Source organism: Schistocerca americana, chromosome 6 (genome assembly GCF_021461395.2).
Source record: "Schistocerca americana isolate TAMUIC-IGC-003095 chromosome 6, iqSchAmer2.1, whole genome shotgun sequence".
Classification (NCBI taxonomy): Eukaryota; Metazoa; Arthropoda; class Insecta; order Orthoptera; family Acrididae; genus Schistocerca; species Schistocerca americana.
In genome coordinates this window covers 347,180,710-347,197,513 of record NC_060124.1, presented here as the reverse complement: position 1 = coordinate 347,197,513, position 16,804 = coordinate 347,180,710, and the positions used below count along the sequence as shown (strand labels likewise).

The following is a 16,804-nucleotide window of genomic DNA, read 5'->3' as shown; positions in this document are numbered from 1 at the left end:
ATAATTAGTGTTCATTAGTTAGAATAAGTGTGTGATGCTTTTTTCGTTTGGTGGTAATTTTATGCTTGAGATACTTCTGGTGCATTGTGCAGTATCAGGGATTTGGTGTAAAACGTTAAGTTGGTTCAGATTTGATCCTCACTCAACCTGGAAAATATATCCAAATTATCAAACGAATATTCTGATGTTTTATTATTTAATACATAATTATTAAACCAAGTTGTTAACCAGTACACAGACTTTCCATTAGAAGCTTGGAAACCATCACAAGAAGATTTTTTTGAGAGTTTGCAAGGTTTTTGTGTGACCAGCACTGGGGCCTAACTGCAGGAAGATGCTCTTTGTTGGCACAAACCCTCGCAACGTTATCATGCACTTTCTACAATACCTCCTCCATTAGCTCAGCAGGTACTACTGTATGTGGCCCCATCTTAGTTGACCTACATAACAGCCTACCGTTCACACTAAACCATTGTGTTGTGCTAATATGTTGCAGTCTGCATCAGCAGCTTGTGCCTTCTGCCACTCTGCAAGTCTGTTACCTAGTGCCCACACTATCCCAACCGTTCTGTTACGCCTGTCTGTGTTCCCATACTTCTTGTCATTTTTATGATTCAAGTCAAACTCACACACTCTGTGCCCTTTGCATGAGTCTCCTGGAAGGATCCTTTAACTTTGACAGCCACTTTAGTGCTTTGTGATCAGTTATCACCTTGTACAGATAACATCTGAAATAAATGACACTATATCTCAATTCCAACATCTCTTTCTGTAATTTCTTTAAGCTTTATTTAACTGCCACCAAGAGTGTGCTACTGGGTGCTCCTTACCCTGTACTTCCTGGCTCAAAAGACACCCTACTGCCTAGTTGGAAACATCACAACAGGATAAAACCCATCTTGTAAGATCAATACAGAGCTTGTTGTTAAAGCCTCTTTTAACTTTTTTGAAAGAGGCTTGACATTCTGCCTACCACTGGAATTCCATATCCTTTAAAGTGATAATGAAATATCTGCAAATCCCTTCATAAGTTTTCTGTAATAATTCACTAATCCCATAATTGACTGCAACTTCTTACTCGTCTGCGGTGTTAGAAAATCCCTCACTCCCGTATCAAAATAGACTCTGTCTTCACCCCTTCCTAACTAATTACATATTCCAAGTAATTTACTTTCTGCAATACAAAATGACACTTCTCAAGAGACATGCGGATCATAATCTACTAAATACTTTCCTTAACTATTGCTTATGCTCCTCCATCTCCTTTGAAAACATGATGATCTCGTCAAGGTACATCATGCATTGCCATGGCTTTAAACACCTTAGCATTCTCTCCAGCAGCTTCTGAAACGTGTTTGGTGTACTTTTGAAACAAAATGGCATTAGCTGATACTAGTAATGGCTGCGAAATGGCTGAAAATGCATATTTTCATTAGTCCTGTGGCACCACTTCCAATAGATGGTAACCAATCCTTAGATCTAATGTAGAAAAGTACTGACACTGCACTAAGTTACCCAGAGTTTCTGTAATTTTGGTATTGGATTATCCATCTGCTGGTTTTGTGCTGTTTAAATCCTGATAGTCCCTGCAGAATCTAAAATTTCTTGTAGCATCTGATGATTTTGTAGGTGCAGCAACAGGGGCTGCCTAGAACTAGTACTTTGCACAATTGCTCTTTGATGAATTTCTCCATAATTGATTCTAATTGATGGGCAATTGTATACAGTTTTTGGCCAACAGGTGCTTCTTCCCCAGTTGGATTCCTGTACGGTTGTTGCCAGTGGTGGGCTATGAGGATCAAAATGGTCTTTGAATTCTAACTACTACTCCTTCACGGGTACCCTCTCTGTTTTCTTCACACACTCCATTTTTGCACGCAATGCAGTTGTACAGATCGCTCACTTAAGGCTATCGTCCACACTTGATCTGTATACATCATCTTCATCTAGAACATCTAAATTGGCTACTAACAACTTATTGGCCAGATTTACTTCATTAGTGCCAAAGTTATCTACACTGACAGCAACCACTCTTTCACTATCCGTTTCCGGTATGCATGCATCAGTTTTATGTGCAAAACAACATGCTGCATCCAACGCCTCATTCTCTTCTAGTAGCTCAAACCACACTCAACATGTTAACAAGTAGTTCCATTTCTACGCTCATCCAAAGCAATTTCCCAGTGTTTTGCGCCACTTTACCTCAAGAATTGACTCGGTGATTTCGCGTGCAGTTTAATTGGTTTGTCCTTCGTGATAGATAAACCTTGTGGCTATTTATCGCTAGCAAATTAGGATTGTGCAGTACCCTTAACCTATAAGACCCACAACTTCCACCTCGACCTGAACACATGGCCATGCTGGCTCCAATGACTTTATATCACTGTTGCCTACCCCATGTAATTTATAATGTGGAAAGTTCAAGTGCCTCTTACCGAAGAGGTCCAGACTTGCCACTGACATATGTACCTGTCCAGACTTGCCACTGACATATGTACCTGTCCAGACTTGCCACTGACATATGTACCTGTCCAGACTCGCCACTGACATATGTACCTGTGTGTCCAATACAAATTATGCTCCCTACAATTCACAATCCCCACTAAGCCACAATCAACTCTGCATATGTTTTTCAGCATTTAAATTTACTAGGACGCCATTTAGCAGATTAGGAGTTCCCATTGGTGTTTAAAGGGTGACTATTCTGCCTCTGTCCATTTCACCTCGTGTTCCTATAATCTTGATGGTGCAGAAACATGCCACAGCTTCCACGTTGTAGTTAATGACACTGCCTGTGAATATGCCCCAAATGTCCTCGTCTATAACATCTCGTGTGTCATACTCTTGTTGCAACATCTATCTCCTTTAACTCTGTAGCTGCCCTAATGGTGATAGCCAAATTCTTTGGGGGCACTCCCATACCCACCTTGACACATCAGCTGGCAGCCCCCTTAGGAAAGCATCCAATGCCGTATGCTCCACCTCGTGGAGAATAATTTTGTTTGATTTGTTGCCATCCATTAGCTTATAAGTATTTGCATTTTTCCTGATTCTGCCTCATTCGGCCTCTGTAGCACTCCACTCAGATGTTCCTGAAAGAATCCTGTGCTATTTTGTTTCTTTTAGTGCTGCTTGAGACCTACCCTTTGCTGCTCAAATGTAAGTGCACTTTTCAGGCTTCTGTGGTACCTAAAAAATGCTATTGCTTCCCCCGTCAGGTGCAACTGGGTCATTTGTAGTAAGGTTAGTCTGTCCAGAACCCCAGTCTTGCAGCTGCTACTAAGTGAGCTATAAATGTCAATATATCCTCCATTGGTTTTGTTTTCAACACACTCCTTCTTTTATCAGAGATTTAATTGCCTTCCATTTGGAAACACCCTGTGTGTGTAACTCTTGATAGTGTCGAACCCCTGTCGATCAAATCACACGAGATAGAAACAAAACACAATAACGCGACACAAATGGAACAATGAAATGCACACAGAGAATACAATACGGCAGAAGAGCCAGAAATGTTTATTCTAGACACTATGCCTAATTGTAAGTCACCTTGATTTTGTTTATTTAGCAAAATAATCACAGTGATGGCACCTGCGGTCCTGAACTGGTGCTGACTCAGTACCTGGTGTTCTATGGCCCAACAGGTTGCACTGCATGCGCCTCACTGGTTGCAAATAGTGTTCTCTAGGGTTCCTCCAGAGTTGCGACAAGTCAGCCAGTTCCTCCAGCTTTACAAATCCACTTTTAAGTTCCTGTGGCATTCCCATTTCATATCCATCTCTCTTGCACACAACTGAGGAGGAGAAAACAATTAGTTTGTTCACAACATTGTGCTTACTGCTGCCTTCAAGTGCGACTGGAGATTTGTTCCAGGATGCAACTGCAGACATCCATATTGATGGAGAGGGAAACTAGATCACTCACTTAACACTAGTAATCGTTGGGAGGTGAATACCCACTACATTGGGTGGTGGAACTAGTTTTAGTGTCAGGAGCCCATAATTCACCACCCCAGGCAGGGTAGCAGTGGGTGGATGGCTGGCGGCCATCAGCCATATGAACATGAAAACATAATTGATTAGACAAACATTTTGTTAGTGAACACACAAAAACTATCACAAAGAAGCTCTACAATTGCAGTGCTCTCCAGGGCATCTGCTGAAGACATGAGGTGAAGTTGGTTGGGCAGTTGCATCGCCCTAGTATCGAACAGTGGCTGTCTATTGTAGGAGGCTTGCAGTGGCTGGAAGTAGGGCCAGAAGTGCCCCACCAGATGGAGAGTGTTGAATCCATAACTTACGAGTTAGTGGAGGCAAAGTCCATTGTAGATTTATGTCTACTTGTAGACTGTGATGATCCTCTCCCCAAATTGTGTTATCGCCAGACTGCAAGCATCTATCTAAAAATTGGGGTATTTATACTGACTGTCTGTACTTGTTTTGTCAAGTTATTGATTCCCCATCGTGTTGCCCCAACAGAGTCCACAGCTCATGTGTGAAGTAATTGGGTCCCTGCAGAGGTCCTGTCTTTCCACTGCATTGTTATTACGTTGCTGGTCCCCCTCCTGGCTCCCGATCTGGTAGCTGCCTGGTGTAATAATGCAAGTAGCAGGCACTCCCTGACATGTAACTGTATATGGTCGGGTCTAGTTTGGCCTGGCCCGTTTCCATTGCCTCTCGCATTACATGTGGCAACAACATTGTTTAATTCAGCAGCACCAAAAAACAGTATGGAGACCAAGGTAGACAGTGAGAGGGGAATGGCAGATATAAAGAGAGGGGTGATGGTGGGCGGGGATTACGATATGGACAGAAAGAGAGAGGGGTGTAGCAGGAGGTTGAGAGAGGAGAGGAAGGAGGAGATGGACATAGAGACATTGGTGGAGAGATAAATTTGCAGAGAAGTTGGGCAGAGGGGAAAGAGGTTGGTGGAGGAGATACGGAAAGAGAAAGGATGGTGGAAGAAACAGACAGAGAGAGGACGGGGAAAAGAGAAAAATAGAAACAGAGTGGGTGGGTGGAGAAGGTGGACAGAAGGAGAGGGATTAGGGAATGACAGGAAATGAGGAGTAGGATATGGTCACAGAGAGGCAGAGCAAGAGATGGACAGAATCTGGAGGAGGAGCTAGGCAGAGAGGCAGGGTCAGGAGGAAGAGCTGGCCAGAGAGGGAGAGTTCGAAGGAGATGGACTGAGAAGGATGAGGAGATGGACTAAGATGGAGGAGGAGGGGGTGCTGAGAGAGGAGAGGGTGGCATCTATGTATGCATAAATACTCTGCAAGTTCCACTACTAGTCATTTCCTTTTGTGTGCCACTCGCACAGAGGGGAAAATAGCTGAGTATATACCTCTGCAAGAGACCTAATTTCTCTTATCTTCATGGTTCTTACATGAAATGTATTGGCGGCAGCACAATTATTCTGGAGTTAGATTCAAGTGCCAGTTTTCTAAAGTTTATCTTAACAATATCTTGTGAATGGAACATTGTCTTCCCTCCTGGGATTCCCACTTAAGTTCACAAAAAATCTTCATAATGTTTGCATCTTGGTCAAACCTACCAGTATGAAATCAATGGATCCTGCTACAGTTACTCAATGACCCCTTCCTGTGCCCCACAGCATCATCAGCAAACAGTTGCAGATTGCTACTCACCACATTATTTATGTATACAGAGTAGTACTTTCCTGGGGCACTTGACAGTACTCTTGTCTTTCATGAACACTCATACTTGAGGACCATGTTCTGATTTCTATTAATGAAGAAAGCCTCGTGCCACCCATGTACCTGGGAACCTATTCTGTATGCTCGTACCTTTGCTAAGAGTATGCCATTTGGCACTGCATCAAATGTTTTCCAGAAATCTAGGAATATGGAATGTGTCAATATGGTATCTGCCTGTTGCCCTTCATCCACAGTTCATATCGCGAGAAAAAGGCAAGCTGAGTTTTGCATGAGTGATGCTCTCAAAATCTGAGCTGATTTTTGGACAGAAGCACTTCCATTTCAAGGAGAGTTGGGATGGAGGTGCTGGAGAGAGAGAGAGAAAGGGAAGGAGAGGGCTGTGTGGGAGGCAGATGGATGATGGAGAGAGTTAGTGACAAATGAAAAAGGAATAGGGTGTAAGGAGGCAGTTGGAATGGGGAGAGGGAGTGAGCTGGAAGGTGTAGAGGGTATGAGAAGACAAATGGAGGTAGGAAGCAGACATAAGGGGACTACGTTGTGAGAAGGCAGGTGGAAGAGGTACAGGGTGTGATGAAGCAGGTGGGATAGGGATAGGGTGTGATGGAGCAGGTGAAAGAGAGGAGAGAGAAATAGAAGGGCAAAAATAGATAGGGGTGAGTTTTATATTTCTCCCAATTATTTTGATGAAACTGTGTGGGCAAATGGCTCTCTCTCTCTCTCTCTCTCTCTCTCTCTCTCTCTCTCTCTCTCTCTCTCTCATTGGTAGGGTGGGATGGGCGTGTGTGCGCGCACGCACCTTGTTTTAACATAGTTATTATATAAACAGGTGACAGTCAGTAGCAGTACATTATATAAAATTTTCTTCTACCAAATTAGCCTTACAAAAGATTTTTAAGACTTTAGTTAAAATTTTTTATATTAGTGTAAAAATTTGTTTTCTGCTCTTGACTGGATACGATGTCACACTGTATTACTAAATTTTATTTGTTTTTTATAGCTTTATTATTATTTTAAAATGGGACACATTCCTGACACATATACCCCTCTTAAAATAATTTTTGTACTAGGGATTAGGATCTGTAAAAAGAAGAGTGTTAATATAGTTATTAAGTCAAACAAATTTATTTACTCACAGCTTAACATTTTATAAAATTTGTAGTACCTACATATGAAATTAGTCCTTATCTCTTGCTTTTGTGTGCTGCATTGTCTGTATCATCATCTTTTGTTCCTTACTGGAAAATGTTTTCCAGCTGTATATAAGGGCACATCATCATCCTCACATATGGGTGTGTATCTGCAGTAAAATGGTAAGATAATAAGCTAGTTACTGTTTTGTGAATGGCTCACAATTTGAGAGATATAAAATATATCACAAGAAAAAACAGAGATGGTACAACGTCAGCTATATCCTACTCTGCAGAGTACACAGTTCTAATGGGAGCTGTAGAGTGCTTCGACCAGTGTAGAGGAAGATGTGCTTCTGAAAATAAGTCACTTAAATGGTGGCATTGTCTTTTTAATTTTCTTTTGGGTGTTGCAGTAGTAAAAAGTTTCATCATATGGACTGTAATAATTGAGTAAAATGTGACCACTTTTCTTTTCCCCCCCCTCTTCTAAGGCAGCTTTCAACTGGGAGAAATATTACAAGTGGGAGAAGGCAAGTGTTTATCACAAAATCAAACCAGGAGTTTGTGTAGTTTCCCATTTCATATCAAATCAAGGGAAATAAAATAAGATTGTGACACCAAATTAAATATATAAGTGTAGTGATTTAGACATAAATATGAAGAAAAAGCACAAATGGAGCATCTCTCCTCACACTGGCTATAAGGCAAAACCATTAAACAAATTTAAAAGTGTTTTATCAAAAAATAAGTGAACAAATATGTATATTTCTAGCAAACAGTGTATTGCAAACAGGGAAAACACATAGAAAACCATGTGAACACCATGCACATAATGCACAACTGAAGCAATTAAGTGATATCTCATGCATTAGGTGCCAAACAGTGATCTTGTTGGCTCCAAACAGTCAGTACATCCAACCCTAGATCACAGCACCACACAGATTGGGACTTTCATATCCATGTGAACTCGAGGAAATAAATTTGTATGTTGGATATGTATGTCCCCACTGGTCACGACAATGAGTCTCACTGTGGCTGCGGGTGTGTGGATTTGTTCGTCTGTGTGAAGTTAGTGTAATGAGAAAAAGCAAAAGCTCAAAAGCTATTGTAAATACTGTTTCCCATTGGGTGTTTCTATAGGCTCCATATCAGTTGTTGGTGAGTGGTTGCCTTTCCTTAATCATACTGCAATGGTTGATATCTGATAAATGTTGTTTGACACTAGATTGCAAGAGGATTTTTGGTTTGTCTAATGGGGATTTAGGTTCTCACTGGCTTGTCTCACTTAGATGCATCTACATATTAGTGCACTGAGGAACCTGACCCAAACATGGCGCAGTATGAACTTAATGCATACAGACTGAGCTGAATCAAATTGATTCAACTACATTAACATTGAAGTGTGTGACTATCATCATTTTTATAGACATTTTCTATAGCTTCCAGGCAGCATAAGGCAGGTATCTATTATTATTCCCGGTGATTGTTCATACCTATAATGCACTACCTCCCGTTTAGCTCAATATCATATTATATCTTCCTAATCTCTTTATCGTATTCTGTATCCAGATTTTCATTAGAGGAGGATTTTTATACTTTACACTTTTCACTTTTTAAAGTAGTTTTACTACAAGACTTAGGTTATTGTGGAACTTGAGCAAAAGTAAAATAGCTCTTTTTCTCAGACTGATATACAAAGTTAACTACTTCATATTTATAGTTCCCTCATAGTTACTTTCACCAGAACTTGTGAAATTATTATTGTTATGTATTGCTTAAAATATCTGAACAAATTACCTTAACTATCACATTCAATACAGTCTTCTTTAGTCCATTGCTTCCAACCTCTCCATGCTTGAATCACTACCCACAGCCTTCCTTCTACCATTCTTCTCTCTCGTCCCCCACCCCATCCCTCTTTTTTCTTTGCTTGTTCTTTTCTTTCTTCTCCTGTATGTTTCATTCTCTTCGCCTGTATGCTTCATTGTCTTCGTACCATCGTAATTAGTTCTTTATGTCACAAACTTGACTTTTGTCCGCTGTGTTCACTGAGGGCAAATCAGTCATCTTCAGTAAATTTCTGTAGACAATATTTCCTCATTTTTACTGTACATTGCTGGCCATCACAGTTGCAGTGCCAGGAAATATAGCAAATAATGAAATTTTATGTATTGTGTGTAAACAATATAGCAGGAAGAATACATGATCAATACGTACCATAGGTGATTTGGGAGCATACAGAGTGTATAGCACACACATCTGCGTTCTCTGTCAGCAGTAGTGTCTCTAACCCAGCTGAACACTGAGTCAAACTGAGCTTGGATGAAAGATTTGGGTACACCATTCCATGCTGCTCCAGCTATATGCCAGAACAGCTGTTCCTACCACTGCCAGAATTCCAACATGTAATGTTAGACGTACCTCTTTATTACATGAGGTGAGGTGTATAACATACTGCCATTTACTCGAATCTAAGCCGCACTTGAAATTTGAGACTCGAAATTCTAGGGGAGAGAAAAGTTTTAGCTGCGCCTCCAAATCGAAACAAAGTTGGTCCATTGTAACATGAGTCACAATTTAGGTCGAATGGATGAAGATACAGCTACAGTAGTTTGGTTCGAGTTGTAAGCTTAGCAGTTAAGTTTTACCAGGTAGCAATTGCTATACATCAGGCTCTCCTCCCGTATTTATGCGGGTACCCTTCCTTTTTCACGTGCTTCATCTGGTTTAAATCGATTGTTTAATTTGCTTTGATCTGATAAGTGAAATTCTCTTTGTTATAGGTGTTTACGTCACTCTAAGCTGAAAATGCATTTTTGTACTGTGCCATGCATTGTTTGTCGCATTCTGATAGTGAGTATTTATGACCTGTTGCCGCTCGCGGCATGGCTTACTTTTGTGCGCGCTAGCGCCGCTTATAATTTAAAAAAAAGAGGTGAATTGTCTCATTAGCGAAACAATGGTAAGAGACTGCTATATGTTGTTACTTATACTGCTACTTTCTTTGATAATGATCAACAAGAACCAAATGATAGAAGATGTTCTGAATGAGAGCTTAGCGAAAACTTTTCTCCATTTGAAAATCTTTGCAGACGCCTCTTTATGCATTACATTCTGCACAGAAATTAGAGTCATCTTAGATTTAAAAATTTAGTCACTTGCCATTCTTCATTTCTGTTTGTCTCACTATCCAGCATAAGAATAGTATGAATATAAAAATGACATGATATGTATATTCTTCCGCGTTTGCTGTTGTCTCACTCTAGTTTCGTAGTTTATTAGGAAGACAGGATTTAAATGAGATAGCAGCAAACACAAAAGAACACATGGCATAATGTTCACATTCGTATTATTCTTATGGTGAAGAGAATACTGCATGTGATTCACGATTCATAAAAGTTCCTATTAGCAACCATTTCTTGTCACAGGTTGGAAAAAATTCAGAACGTAGAGTTGGCCATATTGACATACTTCCCCAACAGTCTTGCTAGTCGAATTTTCATAGTAGATTTTTAGTAATGACTTCAAATGCGCAGAGTGTGATGTTATCTTCAGTCCGTAAACTGGTTTGATGCAGCTCTCGACGCTTTTCTGTCCTGTGCAAAGAAGAGTAGCAACACTTATAAAATAAGAATGGAAATAACTTAGAAATTAAATGCTGAAATTAAAAAAAATTTATTAGGTTTGTAGTACATCTTATACGAAATGTTTAAAATATCAGTCATGATTCTGAATCACTATCACTCGATTCTTTGTTGCTCATTTCTTCACACAGAGCATCGTCCTCTGTACCATCTAGTGCATTAAATACAGAACATTTTTTAAATGCTTGTTGCACAGTCTGATTTGGAACACACTTCCATGCATCATAAATCCACTGGCACACTTGCACATTTGTCTGTCGCTTTTCGAAAGCCAGTCTGTGTACATGCGTTTAAGCTTGCCCTTAGATGGTTTATTCAGACAGACGTCAAGTGGTTGCAGAATTGACGTCATCCCGCTTGGAATTACTGTCAAGTCCATTTTACTTTCCTCTGATTCTCGTTTTACTGCAGGCGTTGTAGGCCTGCATACGCATCTAATACCAACAAATTGCGTAAACCAAGCATTGCGCCAGGACGATGATTCCACACATCCCTAATCCATTCCAGCACCGTGTCCTCCGAAAACCAATTAGTTTCGTTTGCTCGTACAATTACAGTTTTTGGAAACACTTCCGATTTCAGTGAAGTCTTTCGCTTGAAAACTATGAATGGGGGTAATTTATGTCCATCTGCTGTGCAAGCAAACATGACGGACATCCACTGTTTTTCATCCCCCAATGTAAGAGCACTTATGTCTTTCTTTCCTTTGGCGTCAACCATATAATTTGACGGCATGTCAAAATATACGGGAGTTTGGTCAGCATTTTCATGACTAAGAAGGTACGGTATTGATTTTCTGTGTGCTGCCTAATTATGAAGTGCTGAAATTCCACAAGTTTTTCTTCATAATTTTTTGGCAGCTTCTGTGCAACCGAAGTTCGCCTCCAAAGTGAAAAACCCCAGCGCTTCATAAACAGATCAATCTAGCTGCGACTAGCCTTAAAATTTTCGATTTTTTGCTCTCTAGCAATTTCATGTGCCTTAACTTTTAAAATTTCGGTGTTCACAGGCAGGAATTTCTGATGCTGTTCCTTAACAAATTCATTTAAAATCACCTAGTGCATGATATCGGTCACACTTTGGCCCACTAAATGCTTTCCTGCTACTTAACATTCAAATAATTTGTCTCTCTGCAGTTGCCATCGCCTGACGTTGCTCTCATCAAACCCGTGTCGCAGACCTGCAGCACGATTACAGCTTTGTTCCGCAAAAGAAATAACTCTTCTCTTGAATTTGGCACTATAAAGAAAGTGCTTAATTATGGTTCACTAACACCAAACGGGCACTTCATAAAATTCCACGAAGCAATAGGTGCTGCTACGTAAAATCTCACTGAGTCCCAGCGTATCAACTCATGCAATAATCGTAAAGCCTTGTGTATTGTTGGTATTTTTCTGTGAAGAAATTTATTTTTGTTGCTACGAATATTTGAAAGGCTGCTACATTCGAAGATGAACAATACGGAATTTCTACTTACTTTGTTGGATAATGTGTGGAAATGCAGTGGTCGAAACTCGGGGCGGAGAGAAAAAGCTTGTCTTCTACTTTTTTTTAAAAAAAAAAAATTATTTACTGACGCAGAGGTTTTGGCGCCAGTATTTATCTTTGTGCCTGCAAAGCATGCCTGTGTAGCGCTACATATATTCAACAGCAGAAATTAGTTGTGGCTGCACCTACCTACATTTTTCAGAACTTCCGCTTACTGTACACTCGATTCTAAGCCGCAGGCTGTTTTTTGGATTACAAAACCGGAAAAAAGTGCGGCTTAGATTCGAGTAAATACTGTAATCTTCTCATAAACAACCGACATTCAAATGCAAGTTCTAAATTAGAAACCCGCTGTGTAATCTCTCTTTATACAGGCTAGAGGCAGTAGTAATCCTACCTACATTGTGTGATTGCTTTGAAATGTTAATCTTTTACAAACTCGAGCATGTTGTGTACTTCATGTTGATTTGACATTTGATGATTGCTTTCTTGGTGGGATTGCAGTTTTAATGGCCCCCCAGCATATAACTTCTCATGACAACCCAAGTCATTCTCCTGTATAGTAAAAGTCCATATCACTGCAGGGGACTGATGACCTTAGCTGTTTAGTCCCCCTTAAACATCCCAACAACCACCACCATATCACTGCATCTGTTCCATTTTTGTGATTCATATACACTGAAGGGTCTTTGTTACTGTCTATGTAGTAAATCAGTCCAGTTCCAGGCACTATAATCACTGTTAAGAGTGCTGTCACGTATTAGACATTTACTATCACTGCTTTGTCAGTTTGCCATGCAATGTCATTATTGATTACTGTCTGCTTCTTCTAGACCTTTTTGCTTTTCCTGAAGCATCTGATTTGTGTTTTTGTACATTCATGATTAATTTTTCTTTTTATCTTTTCTCAAGTTTGCTTACTACTACTTTTCGATTTTCTATGCAGCCATTCTAAACCAGTGTCATATCATTCCATAACTGTTTTAAAGGTTCAGTAAATTGCTCTACATCTTATATGATGTAATATTCTTATTATTATAGTGTCACATCAAAAGGCGGCTCATTTTTGGAGAGTTCTCCGCATTTCCTCTCTGTGAACCCCTGACACCCAATGAGTTTTAATCTGCCTTTGGATGTCTTGCTGCAACACCAGATGATTATCCCTGCTCTCTTGCAGACTGTGGCATATCCATTTTTCAGTGGCTTCCCTATCACTGCCTCTATCTGTAAAGAAGTGCCTGTCATCATGATGTGGATTATAACTCAATAATCATATGAACTGCACTTTCCATAATTTCTCACAGACACTTCTTTCAAAGAAACTTGGTTGGTTATACATGAAGTAAACTGTGACACATTGGACTTAATTTTTTTGAATCCACACAAAGAGCCTTATTGTTTTGATGAGAAACCGCTGTCGTTTGTAATTGGAGTACATGTGCAGCATAGCACATAAACACTGAACACTGCTGCCATAGGTACCTGCTAACAGTGAACACTTTTCCTGCAATTGAAATGAACAGCTTACATTATAGACACCCACAAAACATGGATCCTGCAAACTGTGGCCTTCGACCACTTTCTGCAAACCATCTCATTTTAGGAGTTACCTAAAACTTAAACTAGCATATGGTTGCAACTGCAGCTGCCCGTGCTAAAATGTTCATAAAAGTCAAAGGAAGTAGAAAACTGCAGAATTTTCTGTTGCTCTTATCATGTAAAAGATTAAAATTATAATTTGTTGCAGAAAATTTGTGTGACTAGTGGACTGATGGTCCATTGGTAGCATCCTTCTATTACTTGTAACTGCTTTAGAAAATGCTTTACTATCTCATTGACCAAGGAAAATAGAAAAAGTCTCTTAACATATAATAGTGATACAAAAGACACAAAATCCTTTTGATAGGTGTGTATGTATGTTGTCTTTGTAAGTCTTCTTTAGGTAATGACTGTTTCCATTGATACAAACAGCAGAAAATCCCTTCGATAAATCAGTGTGTATGTTGTCTTTGCAAGTCTTCTTTAGGAAATGACTGAACTTCTTTGTCTTAAAAAGACATCAGATATGTTTCTTGCATTTTCTGAGTATCCAGCTAATGAACTTAGAAATGGAGAAGCCACACAATACCTCAGAAGTGTATTGGAGGAGGGGGGGGGGGGGAGTTGTCTTACAATTTATTTCTGGTCCATAATTAATAATTACTAAGAAATGTTTTGGTTGCACCAGTATCTTTTCTCATAAGGCCACACCGGTAGCAGCTTTTTAGCAGCAATTCATAACACTATTCTTTGTCACTCATACTGTTGTCATTTTCTGCTCTTTTTTTTTTTTTTTTTTAATTATCAGCGTTAAAGAACGAAATTATTTTGTCTTCTCAAACTTTTGTCTCTCATCAGAAAATTGTAGAATGAATTTTCAATTTGCAGCAGTGTGCACACTGATTTGAAACTTCCTGTGAGGTTAAAACTGTGTTACAGACTAGGACACGAACCTGAGTCTTTTCCTTCTGCAGGCAAGTAGTTTACTGGCTGAGTTATCCAGACAGTGTCACAACCTGTCCTCATAGTGCACACTCTGCTTCAGAGTGAAAATTCATTCTGGAAACAGTCCCCTGTGGCCATAGCATTTCTCTTCCATATCATTTATTCCAGGAATGCTAGTCCACAAGACATGCAGGAAAAATTTGGTGAAGTGTGGAAGCCAGGAGAAGAAATAGTTGTGAAAGTAAAGCTGTGAGGACTGTTCGTGAGTCATGTTTGGGTAGCTCAGTTGGTAGAGCACTTGGCTGCAAAAGGCAAAGGTAGCAGGTTTGAGTCCTGGACTGGCACACAGTATTTATCTGGCAGGATGTTTCACATCAGAAAATTGCTTTTTCTATTTGCTAATTTTGCATATGGTTTAGCCTTAATAAACTGTGAATAGTTTTCCGTACTTTAAGTAGCTGGCAGATTTTTTAATTTGTCGTTGTTAAGTCCTTACAGCATCCAATACTGCATGAATTCCACAGTTACCACCCAACCACTGTTGCATATAAATTGCAGATACACAAGCCTCGTACTATATCTATACTCTAATAAACCTAACTTACACACCGTATATCACCTGCAAAGAGAGGAATTAAAAAGAATATAAACTTCCAAAGTACTGAATTTAATTTCCTTACAATCAGTCAAGACATTAACTAATTATGGCAAATACTAGGGAATGGCATGTCATAAGATACTAAGACTTGAAAGGTGTTGATTCCACTGAACTGAAGGAAGAATGGAAGGCTAAGTGTGTGCCACACATGTTAAATATTGTGAAAAAGAGTTGATAGTGGACTACAGAAAACTGGATTTGGAGTTAAGCTCCAACAAGAATTTGCTTCCAGAGTAAAAGTAAGCTTAACAATCCTCAGCATGCAGTCCTAGGTTTCCAGATCATTCCAATTGCTGTAAACAAGAAGGTATTCAGTGCATGTATATGCTTTGCTATTTACAATTTGGAAAATGATTTGCTGCTTTGTAATAAAATAACTCATTAATAAAATGAAGTAAATTACAAGAATATGAATTGTAAAAAAAGTAGGTTTTAAAAGCTATAGTTCAGTTTTTCCCTTGTTGGTACATTCTGTTCAGTTATTGTATTGTTTACCCTGTTACCCACTAACAAAATATGATATCTTGTCATAACTGTAGGTTAATAAGTTGAAAATGCATTAAGAAAGTTATGTAGGAGAATTTAAAGTACTAACCCTCAGAACATATTATATAACACTATTGCTTTTATTCAATGGATGTTACATCATAAAGAGCTAATAGTAGATATCTGGAATTCATACTCGTTACACATGGTGTCTCTTACTACAATATGTGAAAATCTCAAAATGTTTCTCATTCTTTGCAGATAGCAGACTACAACATGATACCAGACACAGCAAAGTTGGCAGAAAGGCCACGTGTATGCTTACAGGAATCGACAGATGAGATACCAATGGATTACACGAAGTTGTTTGATCAGCGTTTATTCTCCATACATACAGGCATTGTGGCAGATGCAATTGAAGCTTACAATCAATTGAACGTGAAACATGAACCCCTCAGACTTATAACACCTCAGTTTGAAACACCACTTCCATTTCTTCAAGCAGCTGTGAGTTTAAACTAATGTTGTGTGCCTTTGAGCTTATAAAATGTAATTTTTCCTTATAATGTGTTAAGTGATTTCCTTCTTAGTCTATGCTGTATTACATTTTATTATATTTCGATAGGTATTTCCACCATCATTCAGAGAGCTCCCTCCTCCTTCTTTGGAGCTTTTTGACCTGGATGAAGCATTTAGTTCAGAGCAGGCAAGACTTGCCCAGCTTGCAAATAAGTGTCAGCTGACAGCTGGAGAAACAGAATCAGAAGCAGATGTGGAATACTTTATTCGTGAATGTGGATATGCCCTGGGTGTAGATGCACCCTCTCCTGACGCTAGATCCATTCTACATGCAGTTGGGTTGCAGATTGCAGAATTCCGCAAACTGGGTCAACCAGGAGAATAAATAAACTATTATCTGAAGTAATTGTTCAGAATTGTTGTGTTAGTTTTTGATGGTGTGCATTTTCTACTTTATTCAGTATTGCTTTAAACAATAAATGTCAATATTTTAAATAGTTGATGATGTTTTGCATTAGTCCTTCCACATTTCCACCTGTTGAAATGTTTTCATTGTATAAAGTTCAGTCTGCAAGGAGGAGAATAAAAACTATCCGTGTTTGTTAATTTTTTGTTGTTGTAAAATACTGTTAGTGCAAATTAAACAATGGGAAGATACATCTTGTCAGTAGGAATAGGAAATTAGGTAGTGAGGGACAGAAATAGTGTGATATTA

General features: G+C 39.3%; 1 protein-coding gene across 1 annotated transcript in view; it reads left to right on the top strand.

Moving 5' to 3' along the window:
• The window catches only part of LOC124619481 (intraflagellar transport protein 52 homolog), a 75,939-nt gene extending 59,350 nt beyond the window's left edge, over positions 1–16,589 (top strand). Inside the window, exons 6-7 of the mRNA XM_047145894.1 lie at positions 15,832–16,077; positions 16,196–16,589. Coding sequence (XP_047001850.1) covers positions 15,832–16,077; positions 16,196–16,474 — 525 coding nt within the window. The 3' untranslated portion in view covers positions 16,475–16,589. The remainder of the gene's footprint in view (positions 1–15,831; positions 16,078–16,195) is intronic.
• The last annotated feature ends 215 nt before the right edge of the window (positions 16,590–16,804 follow it).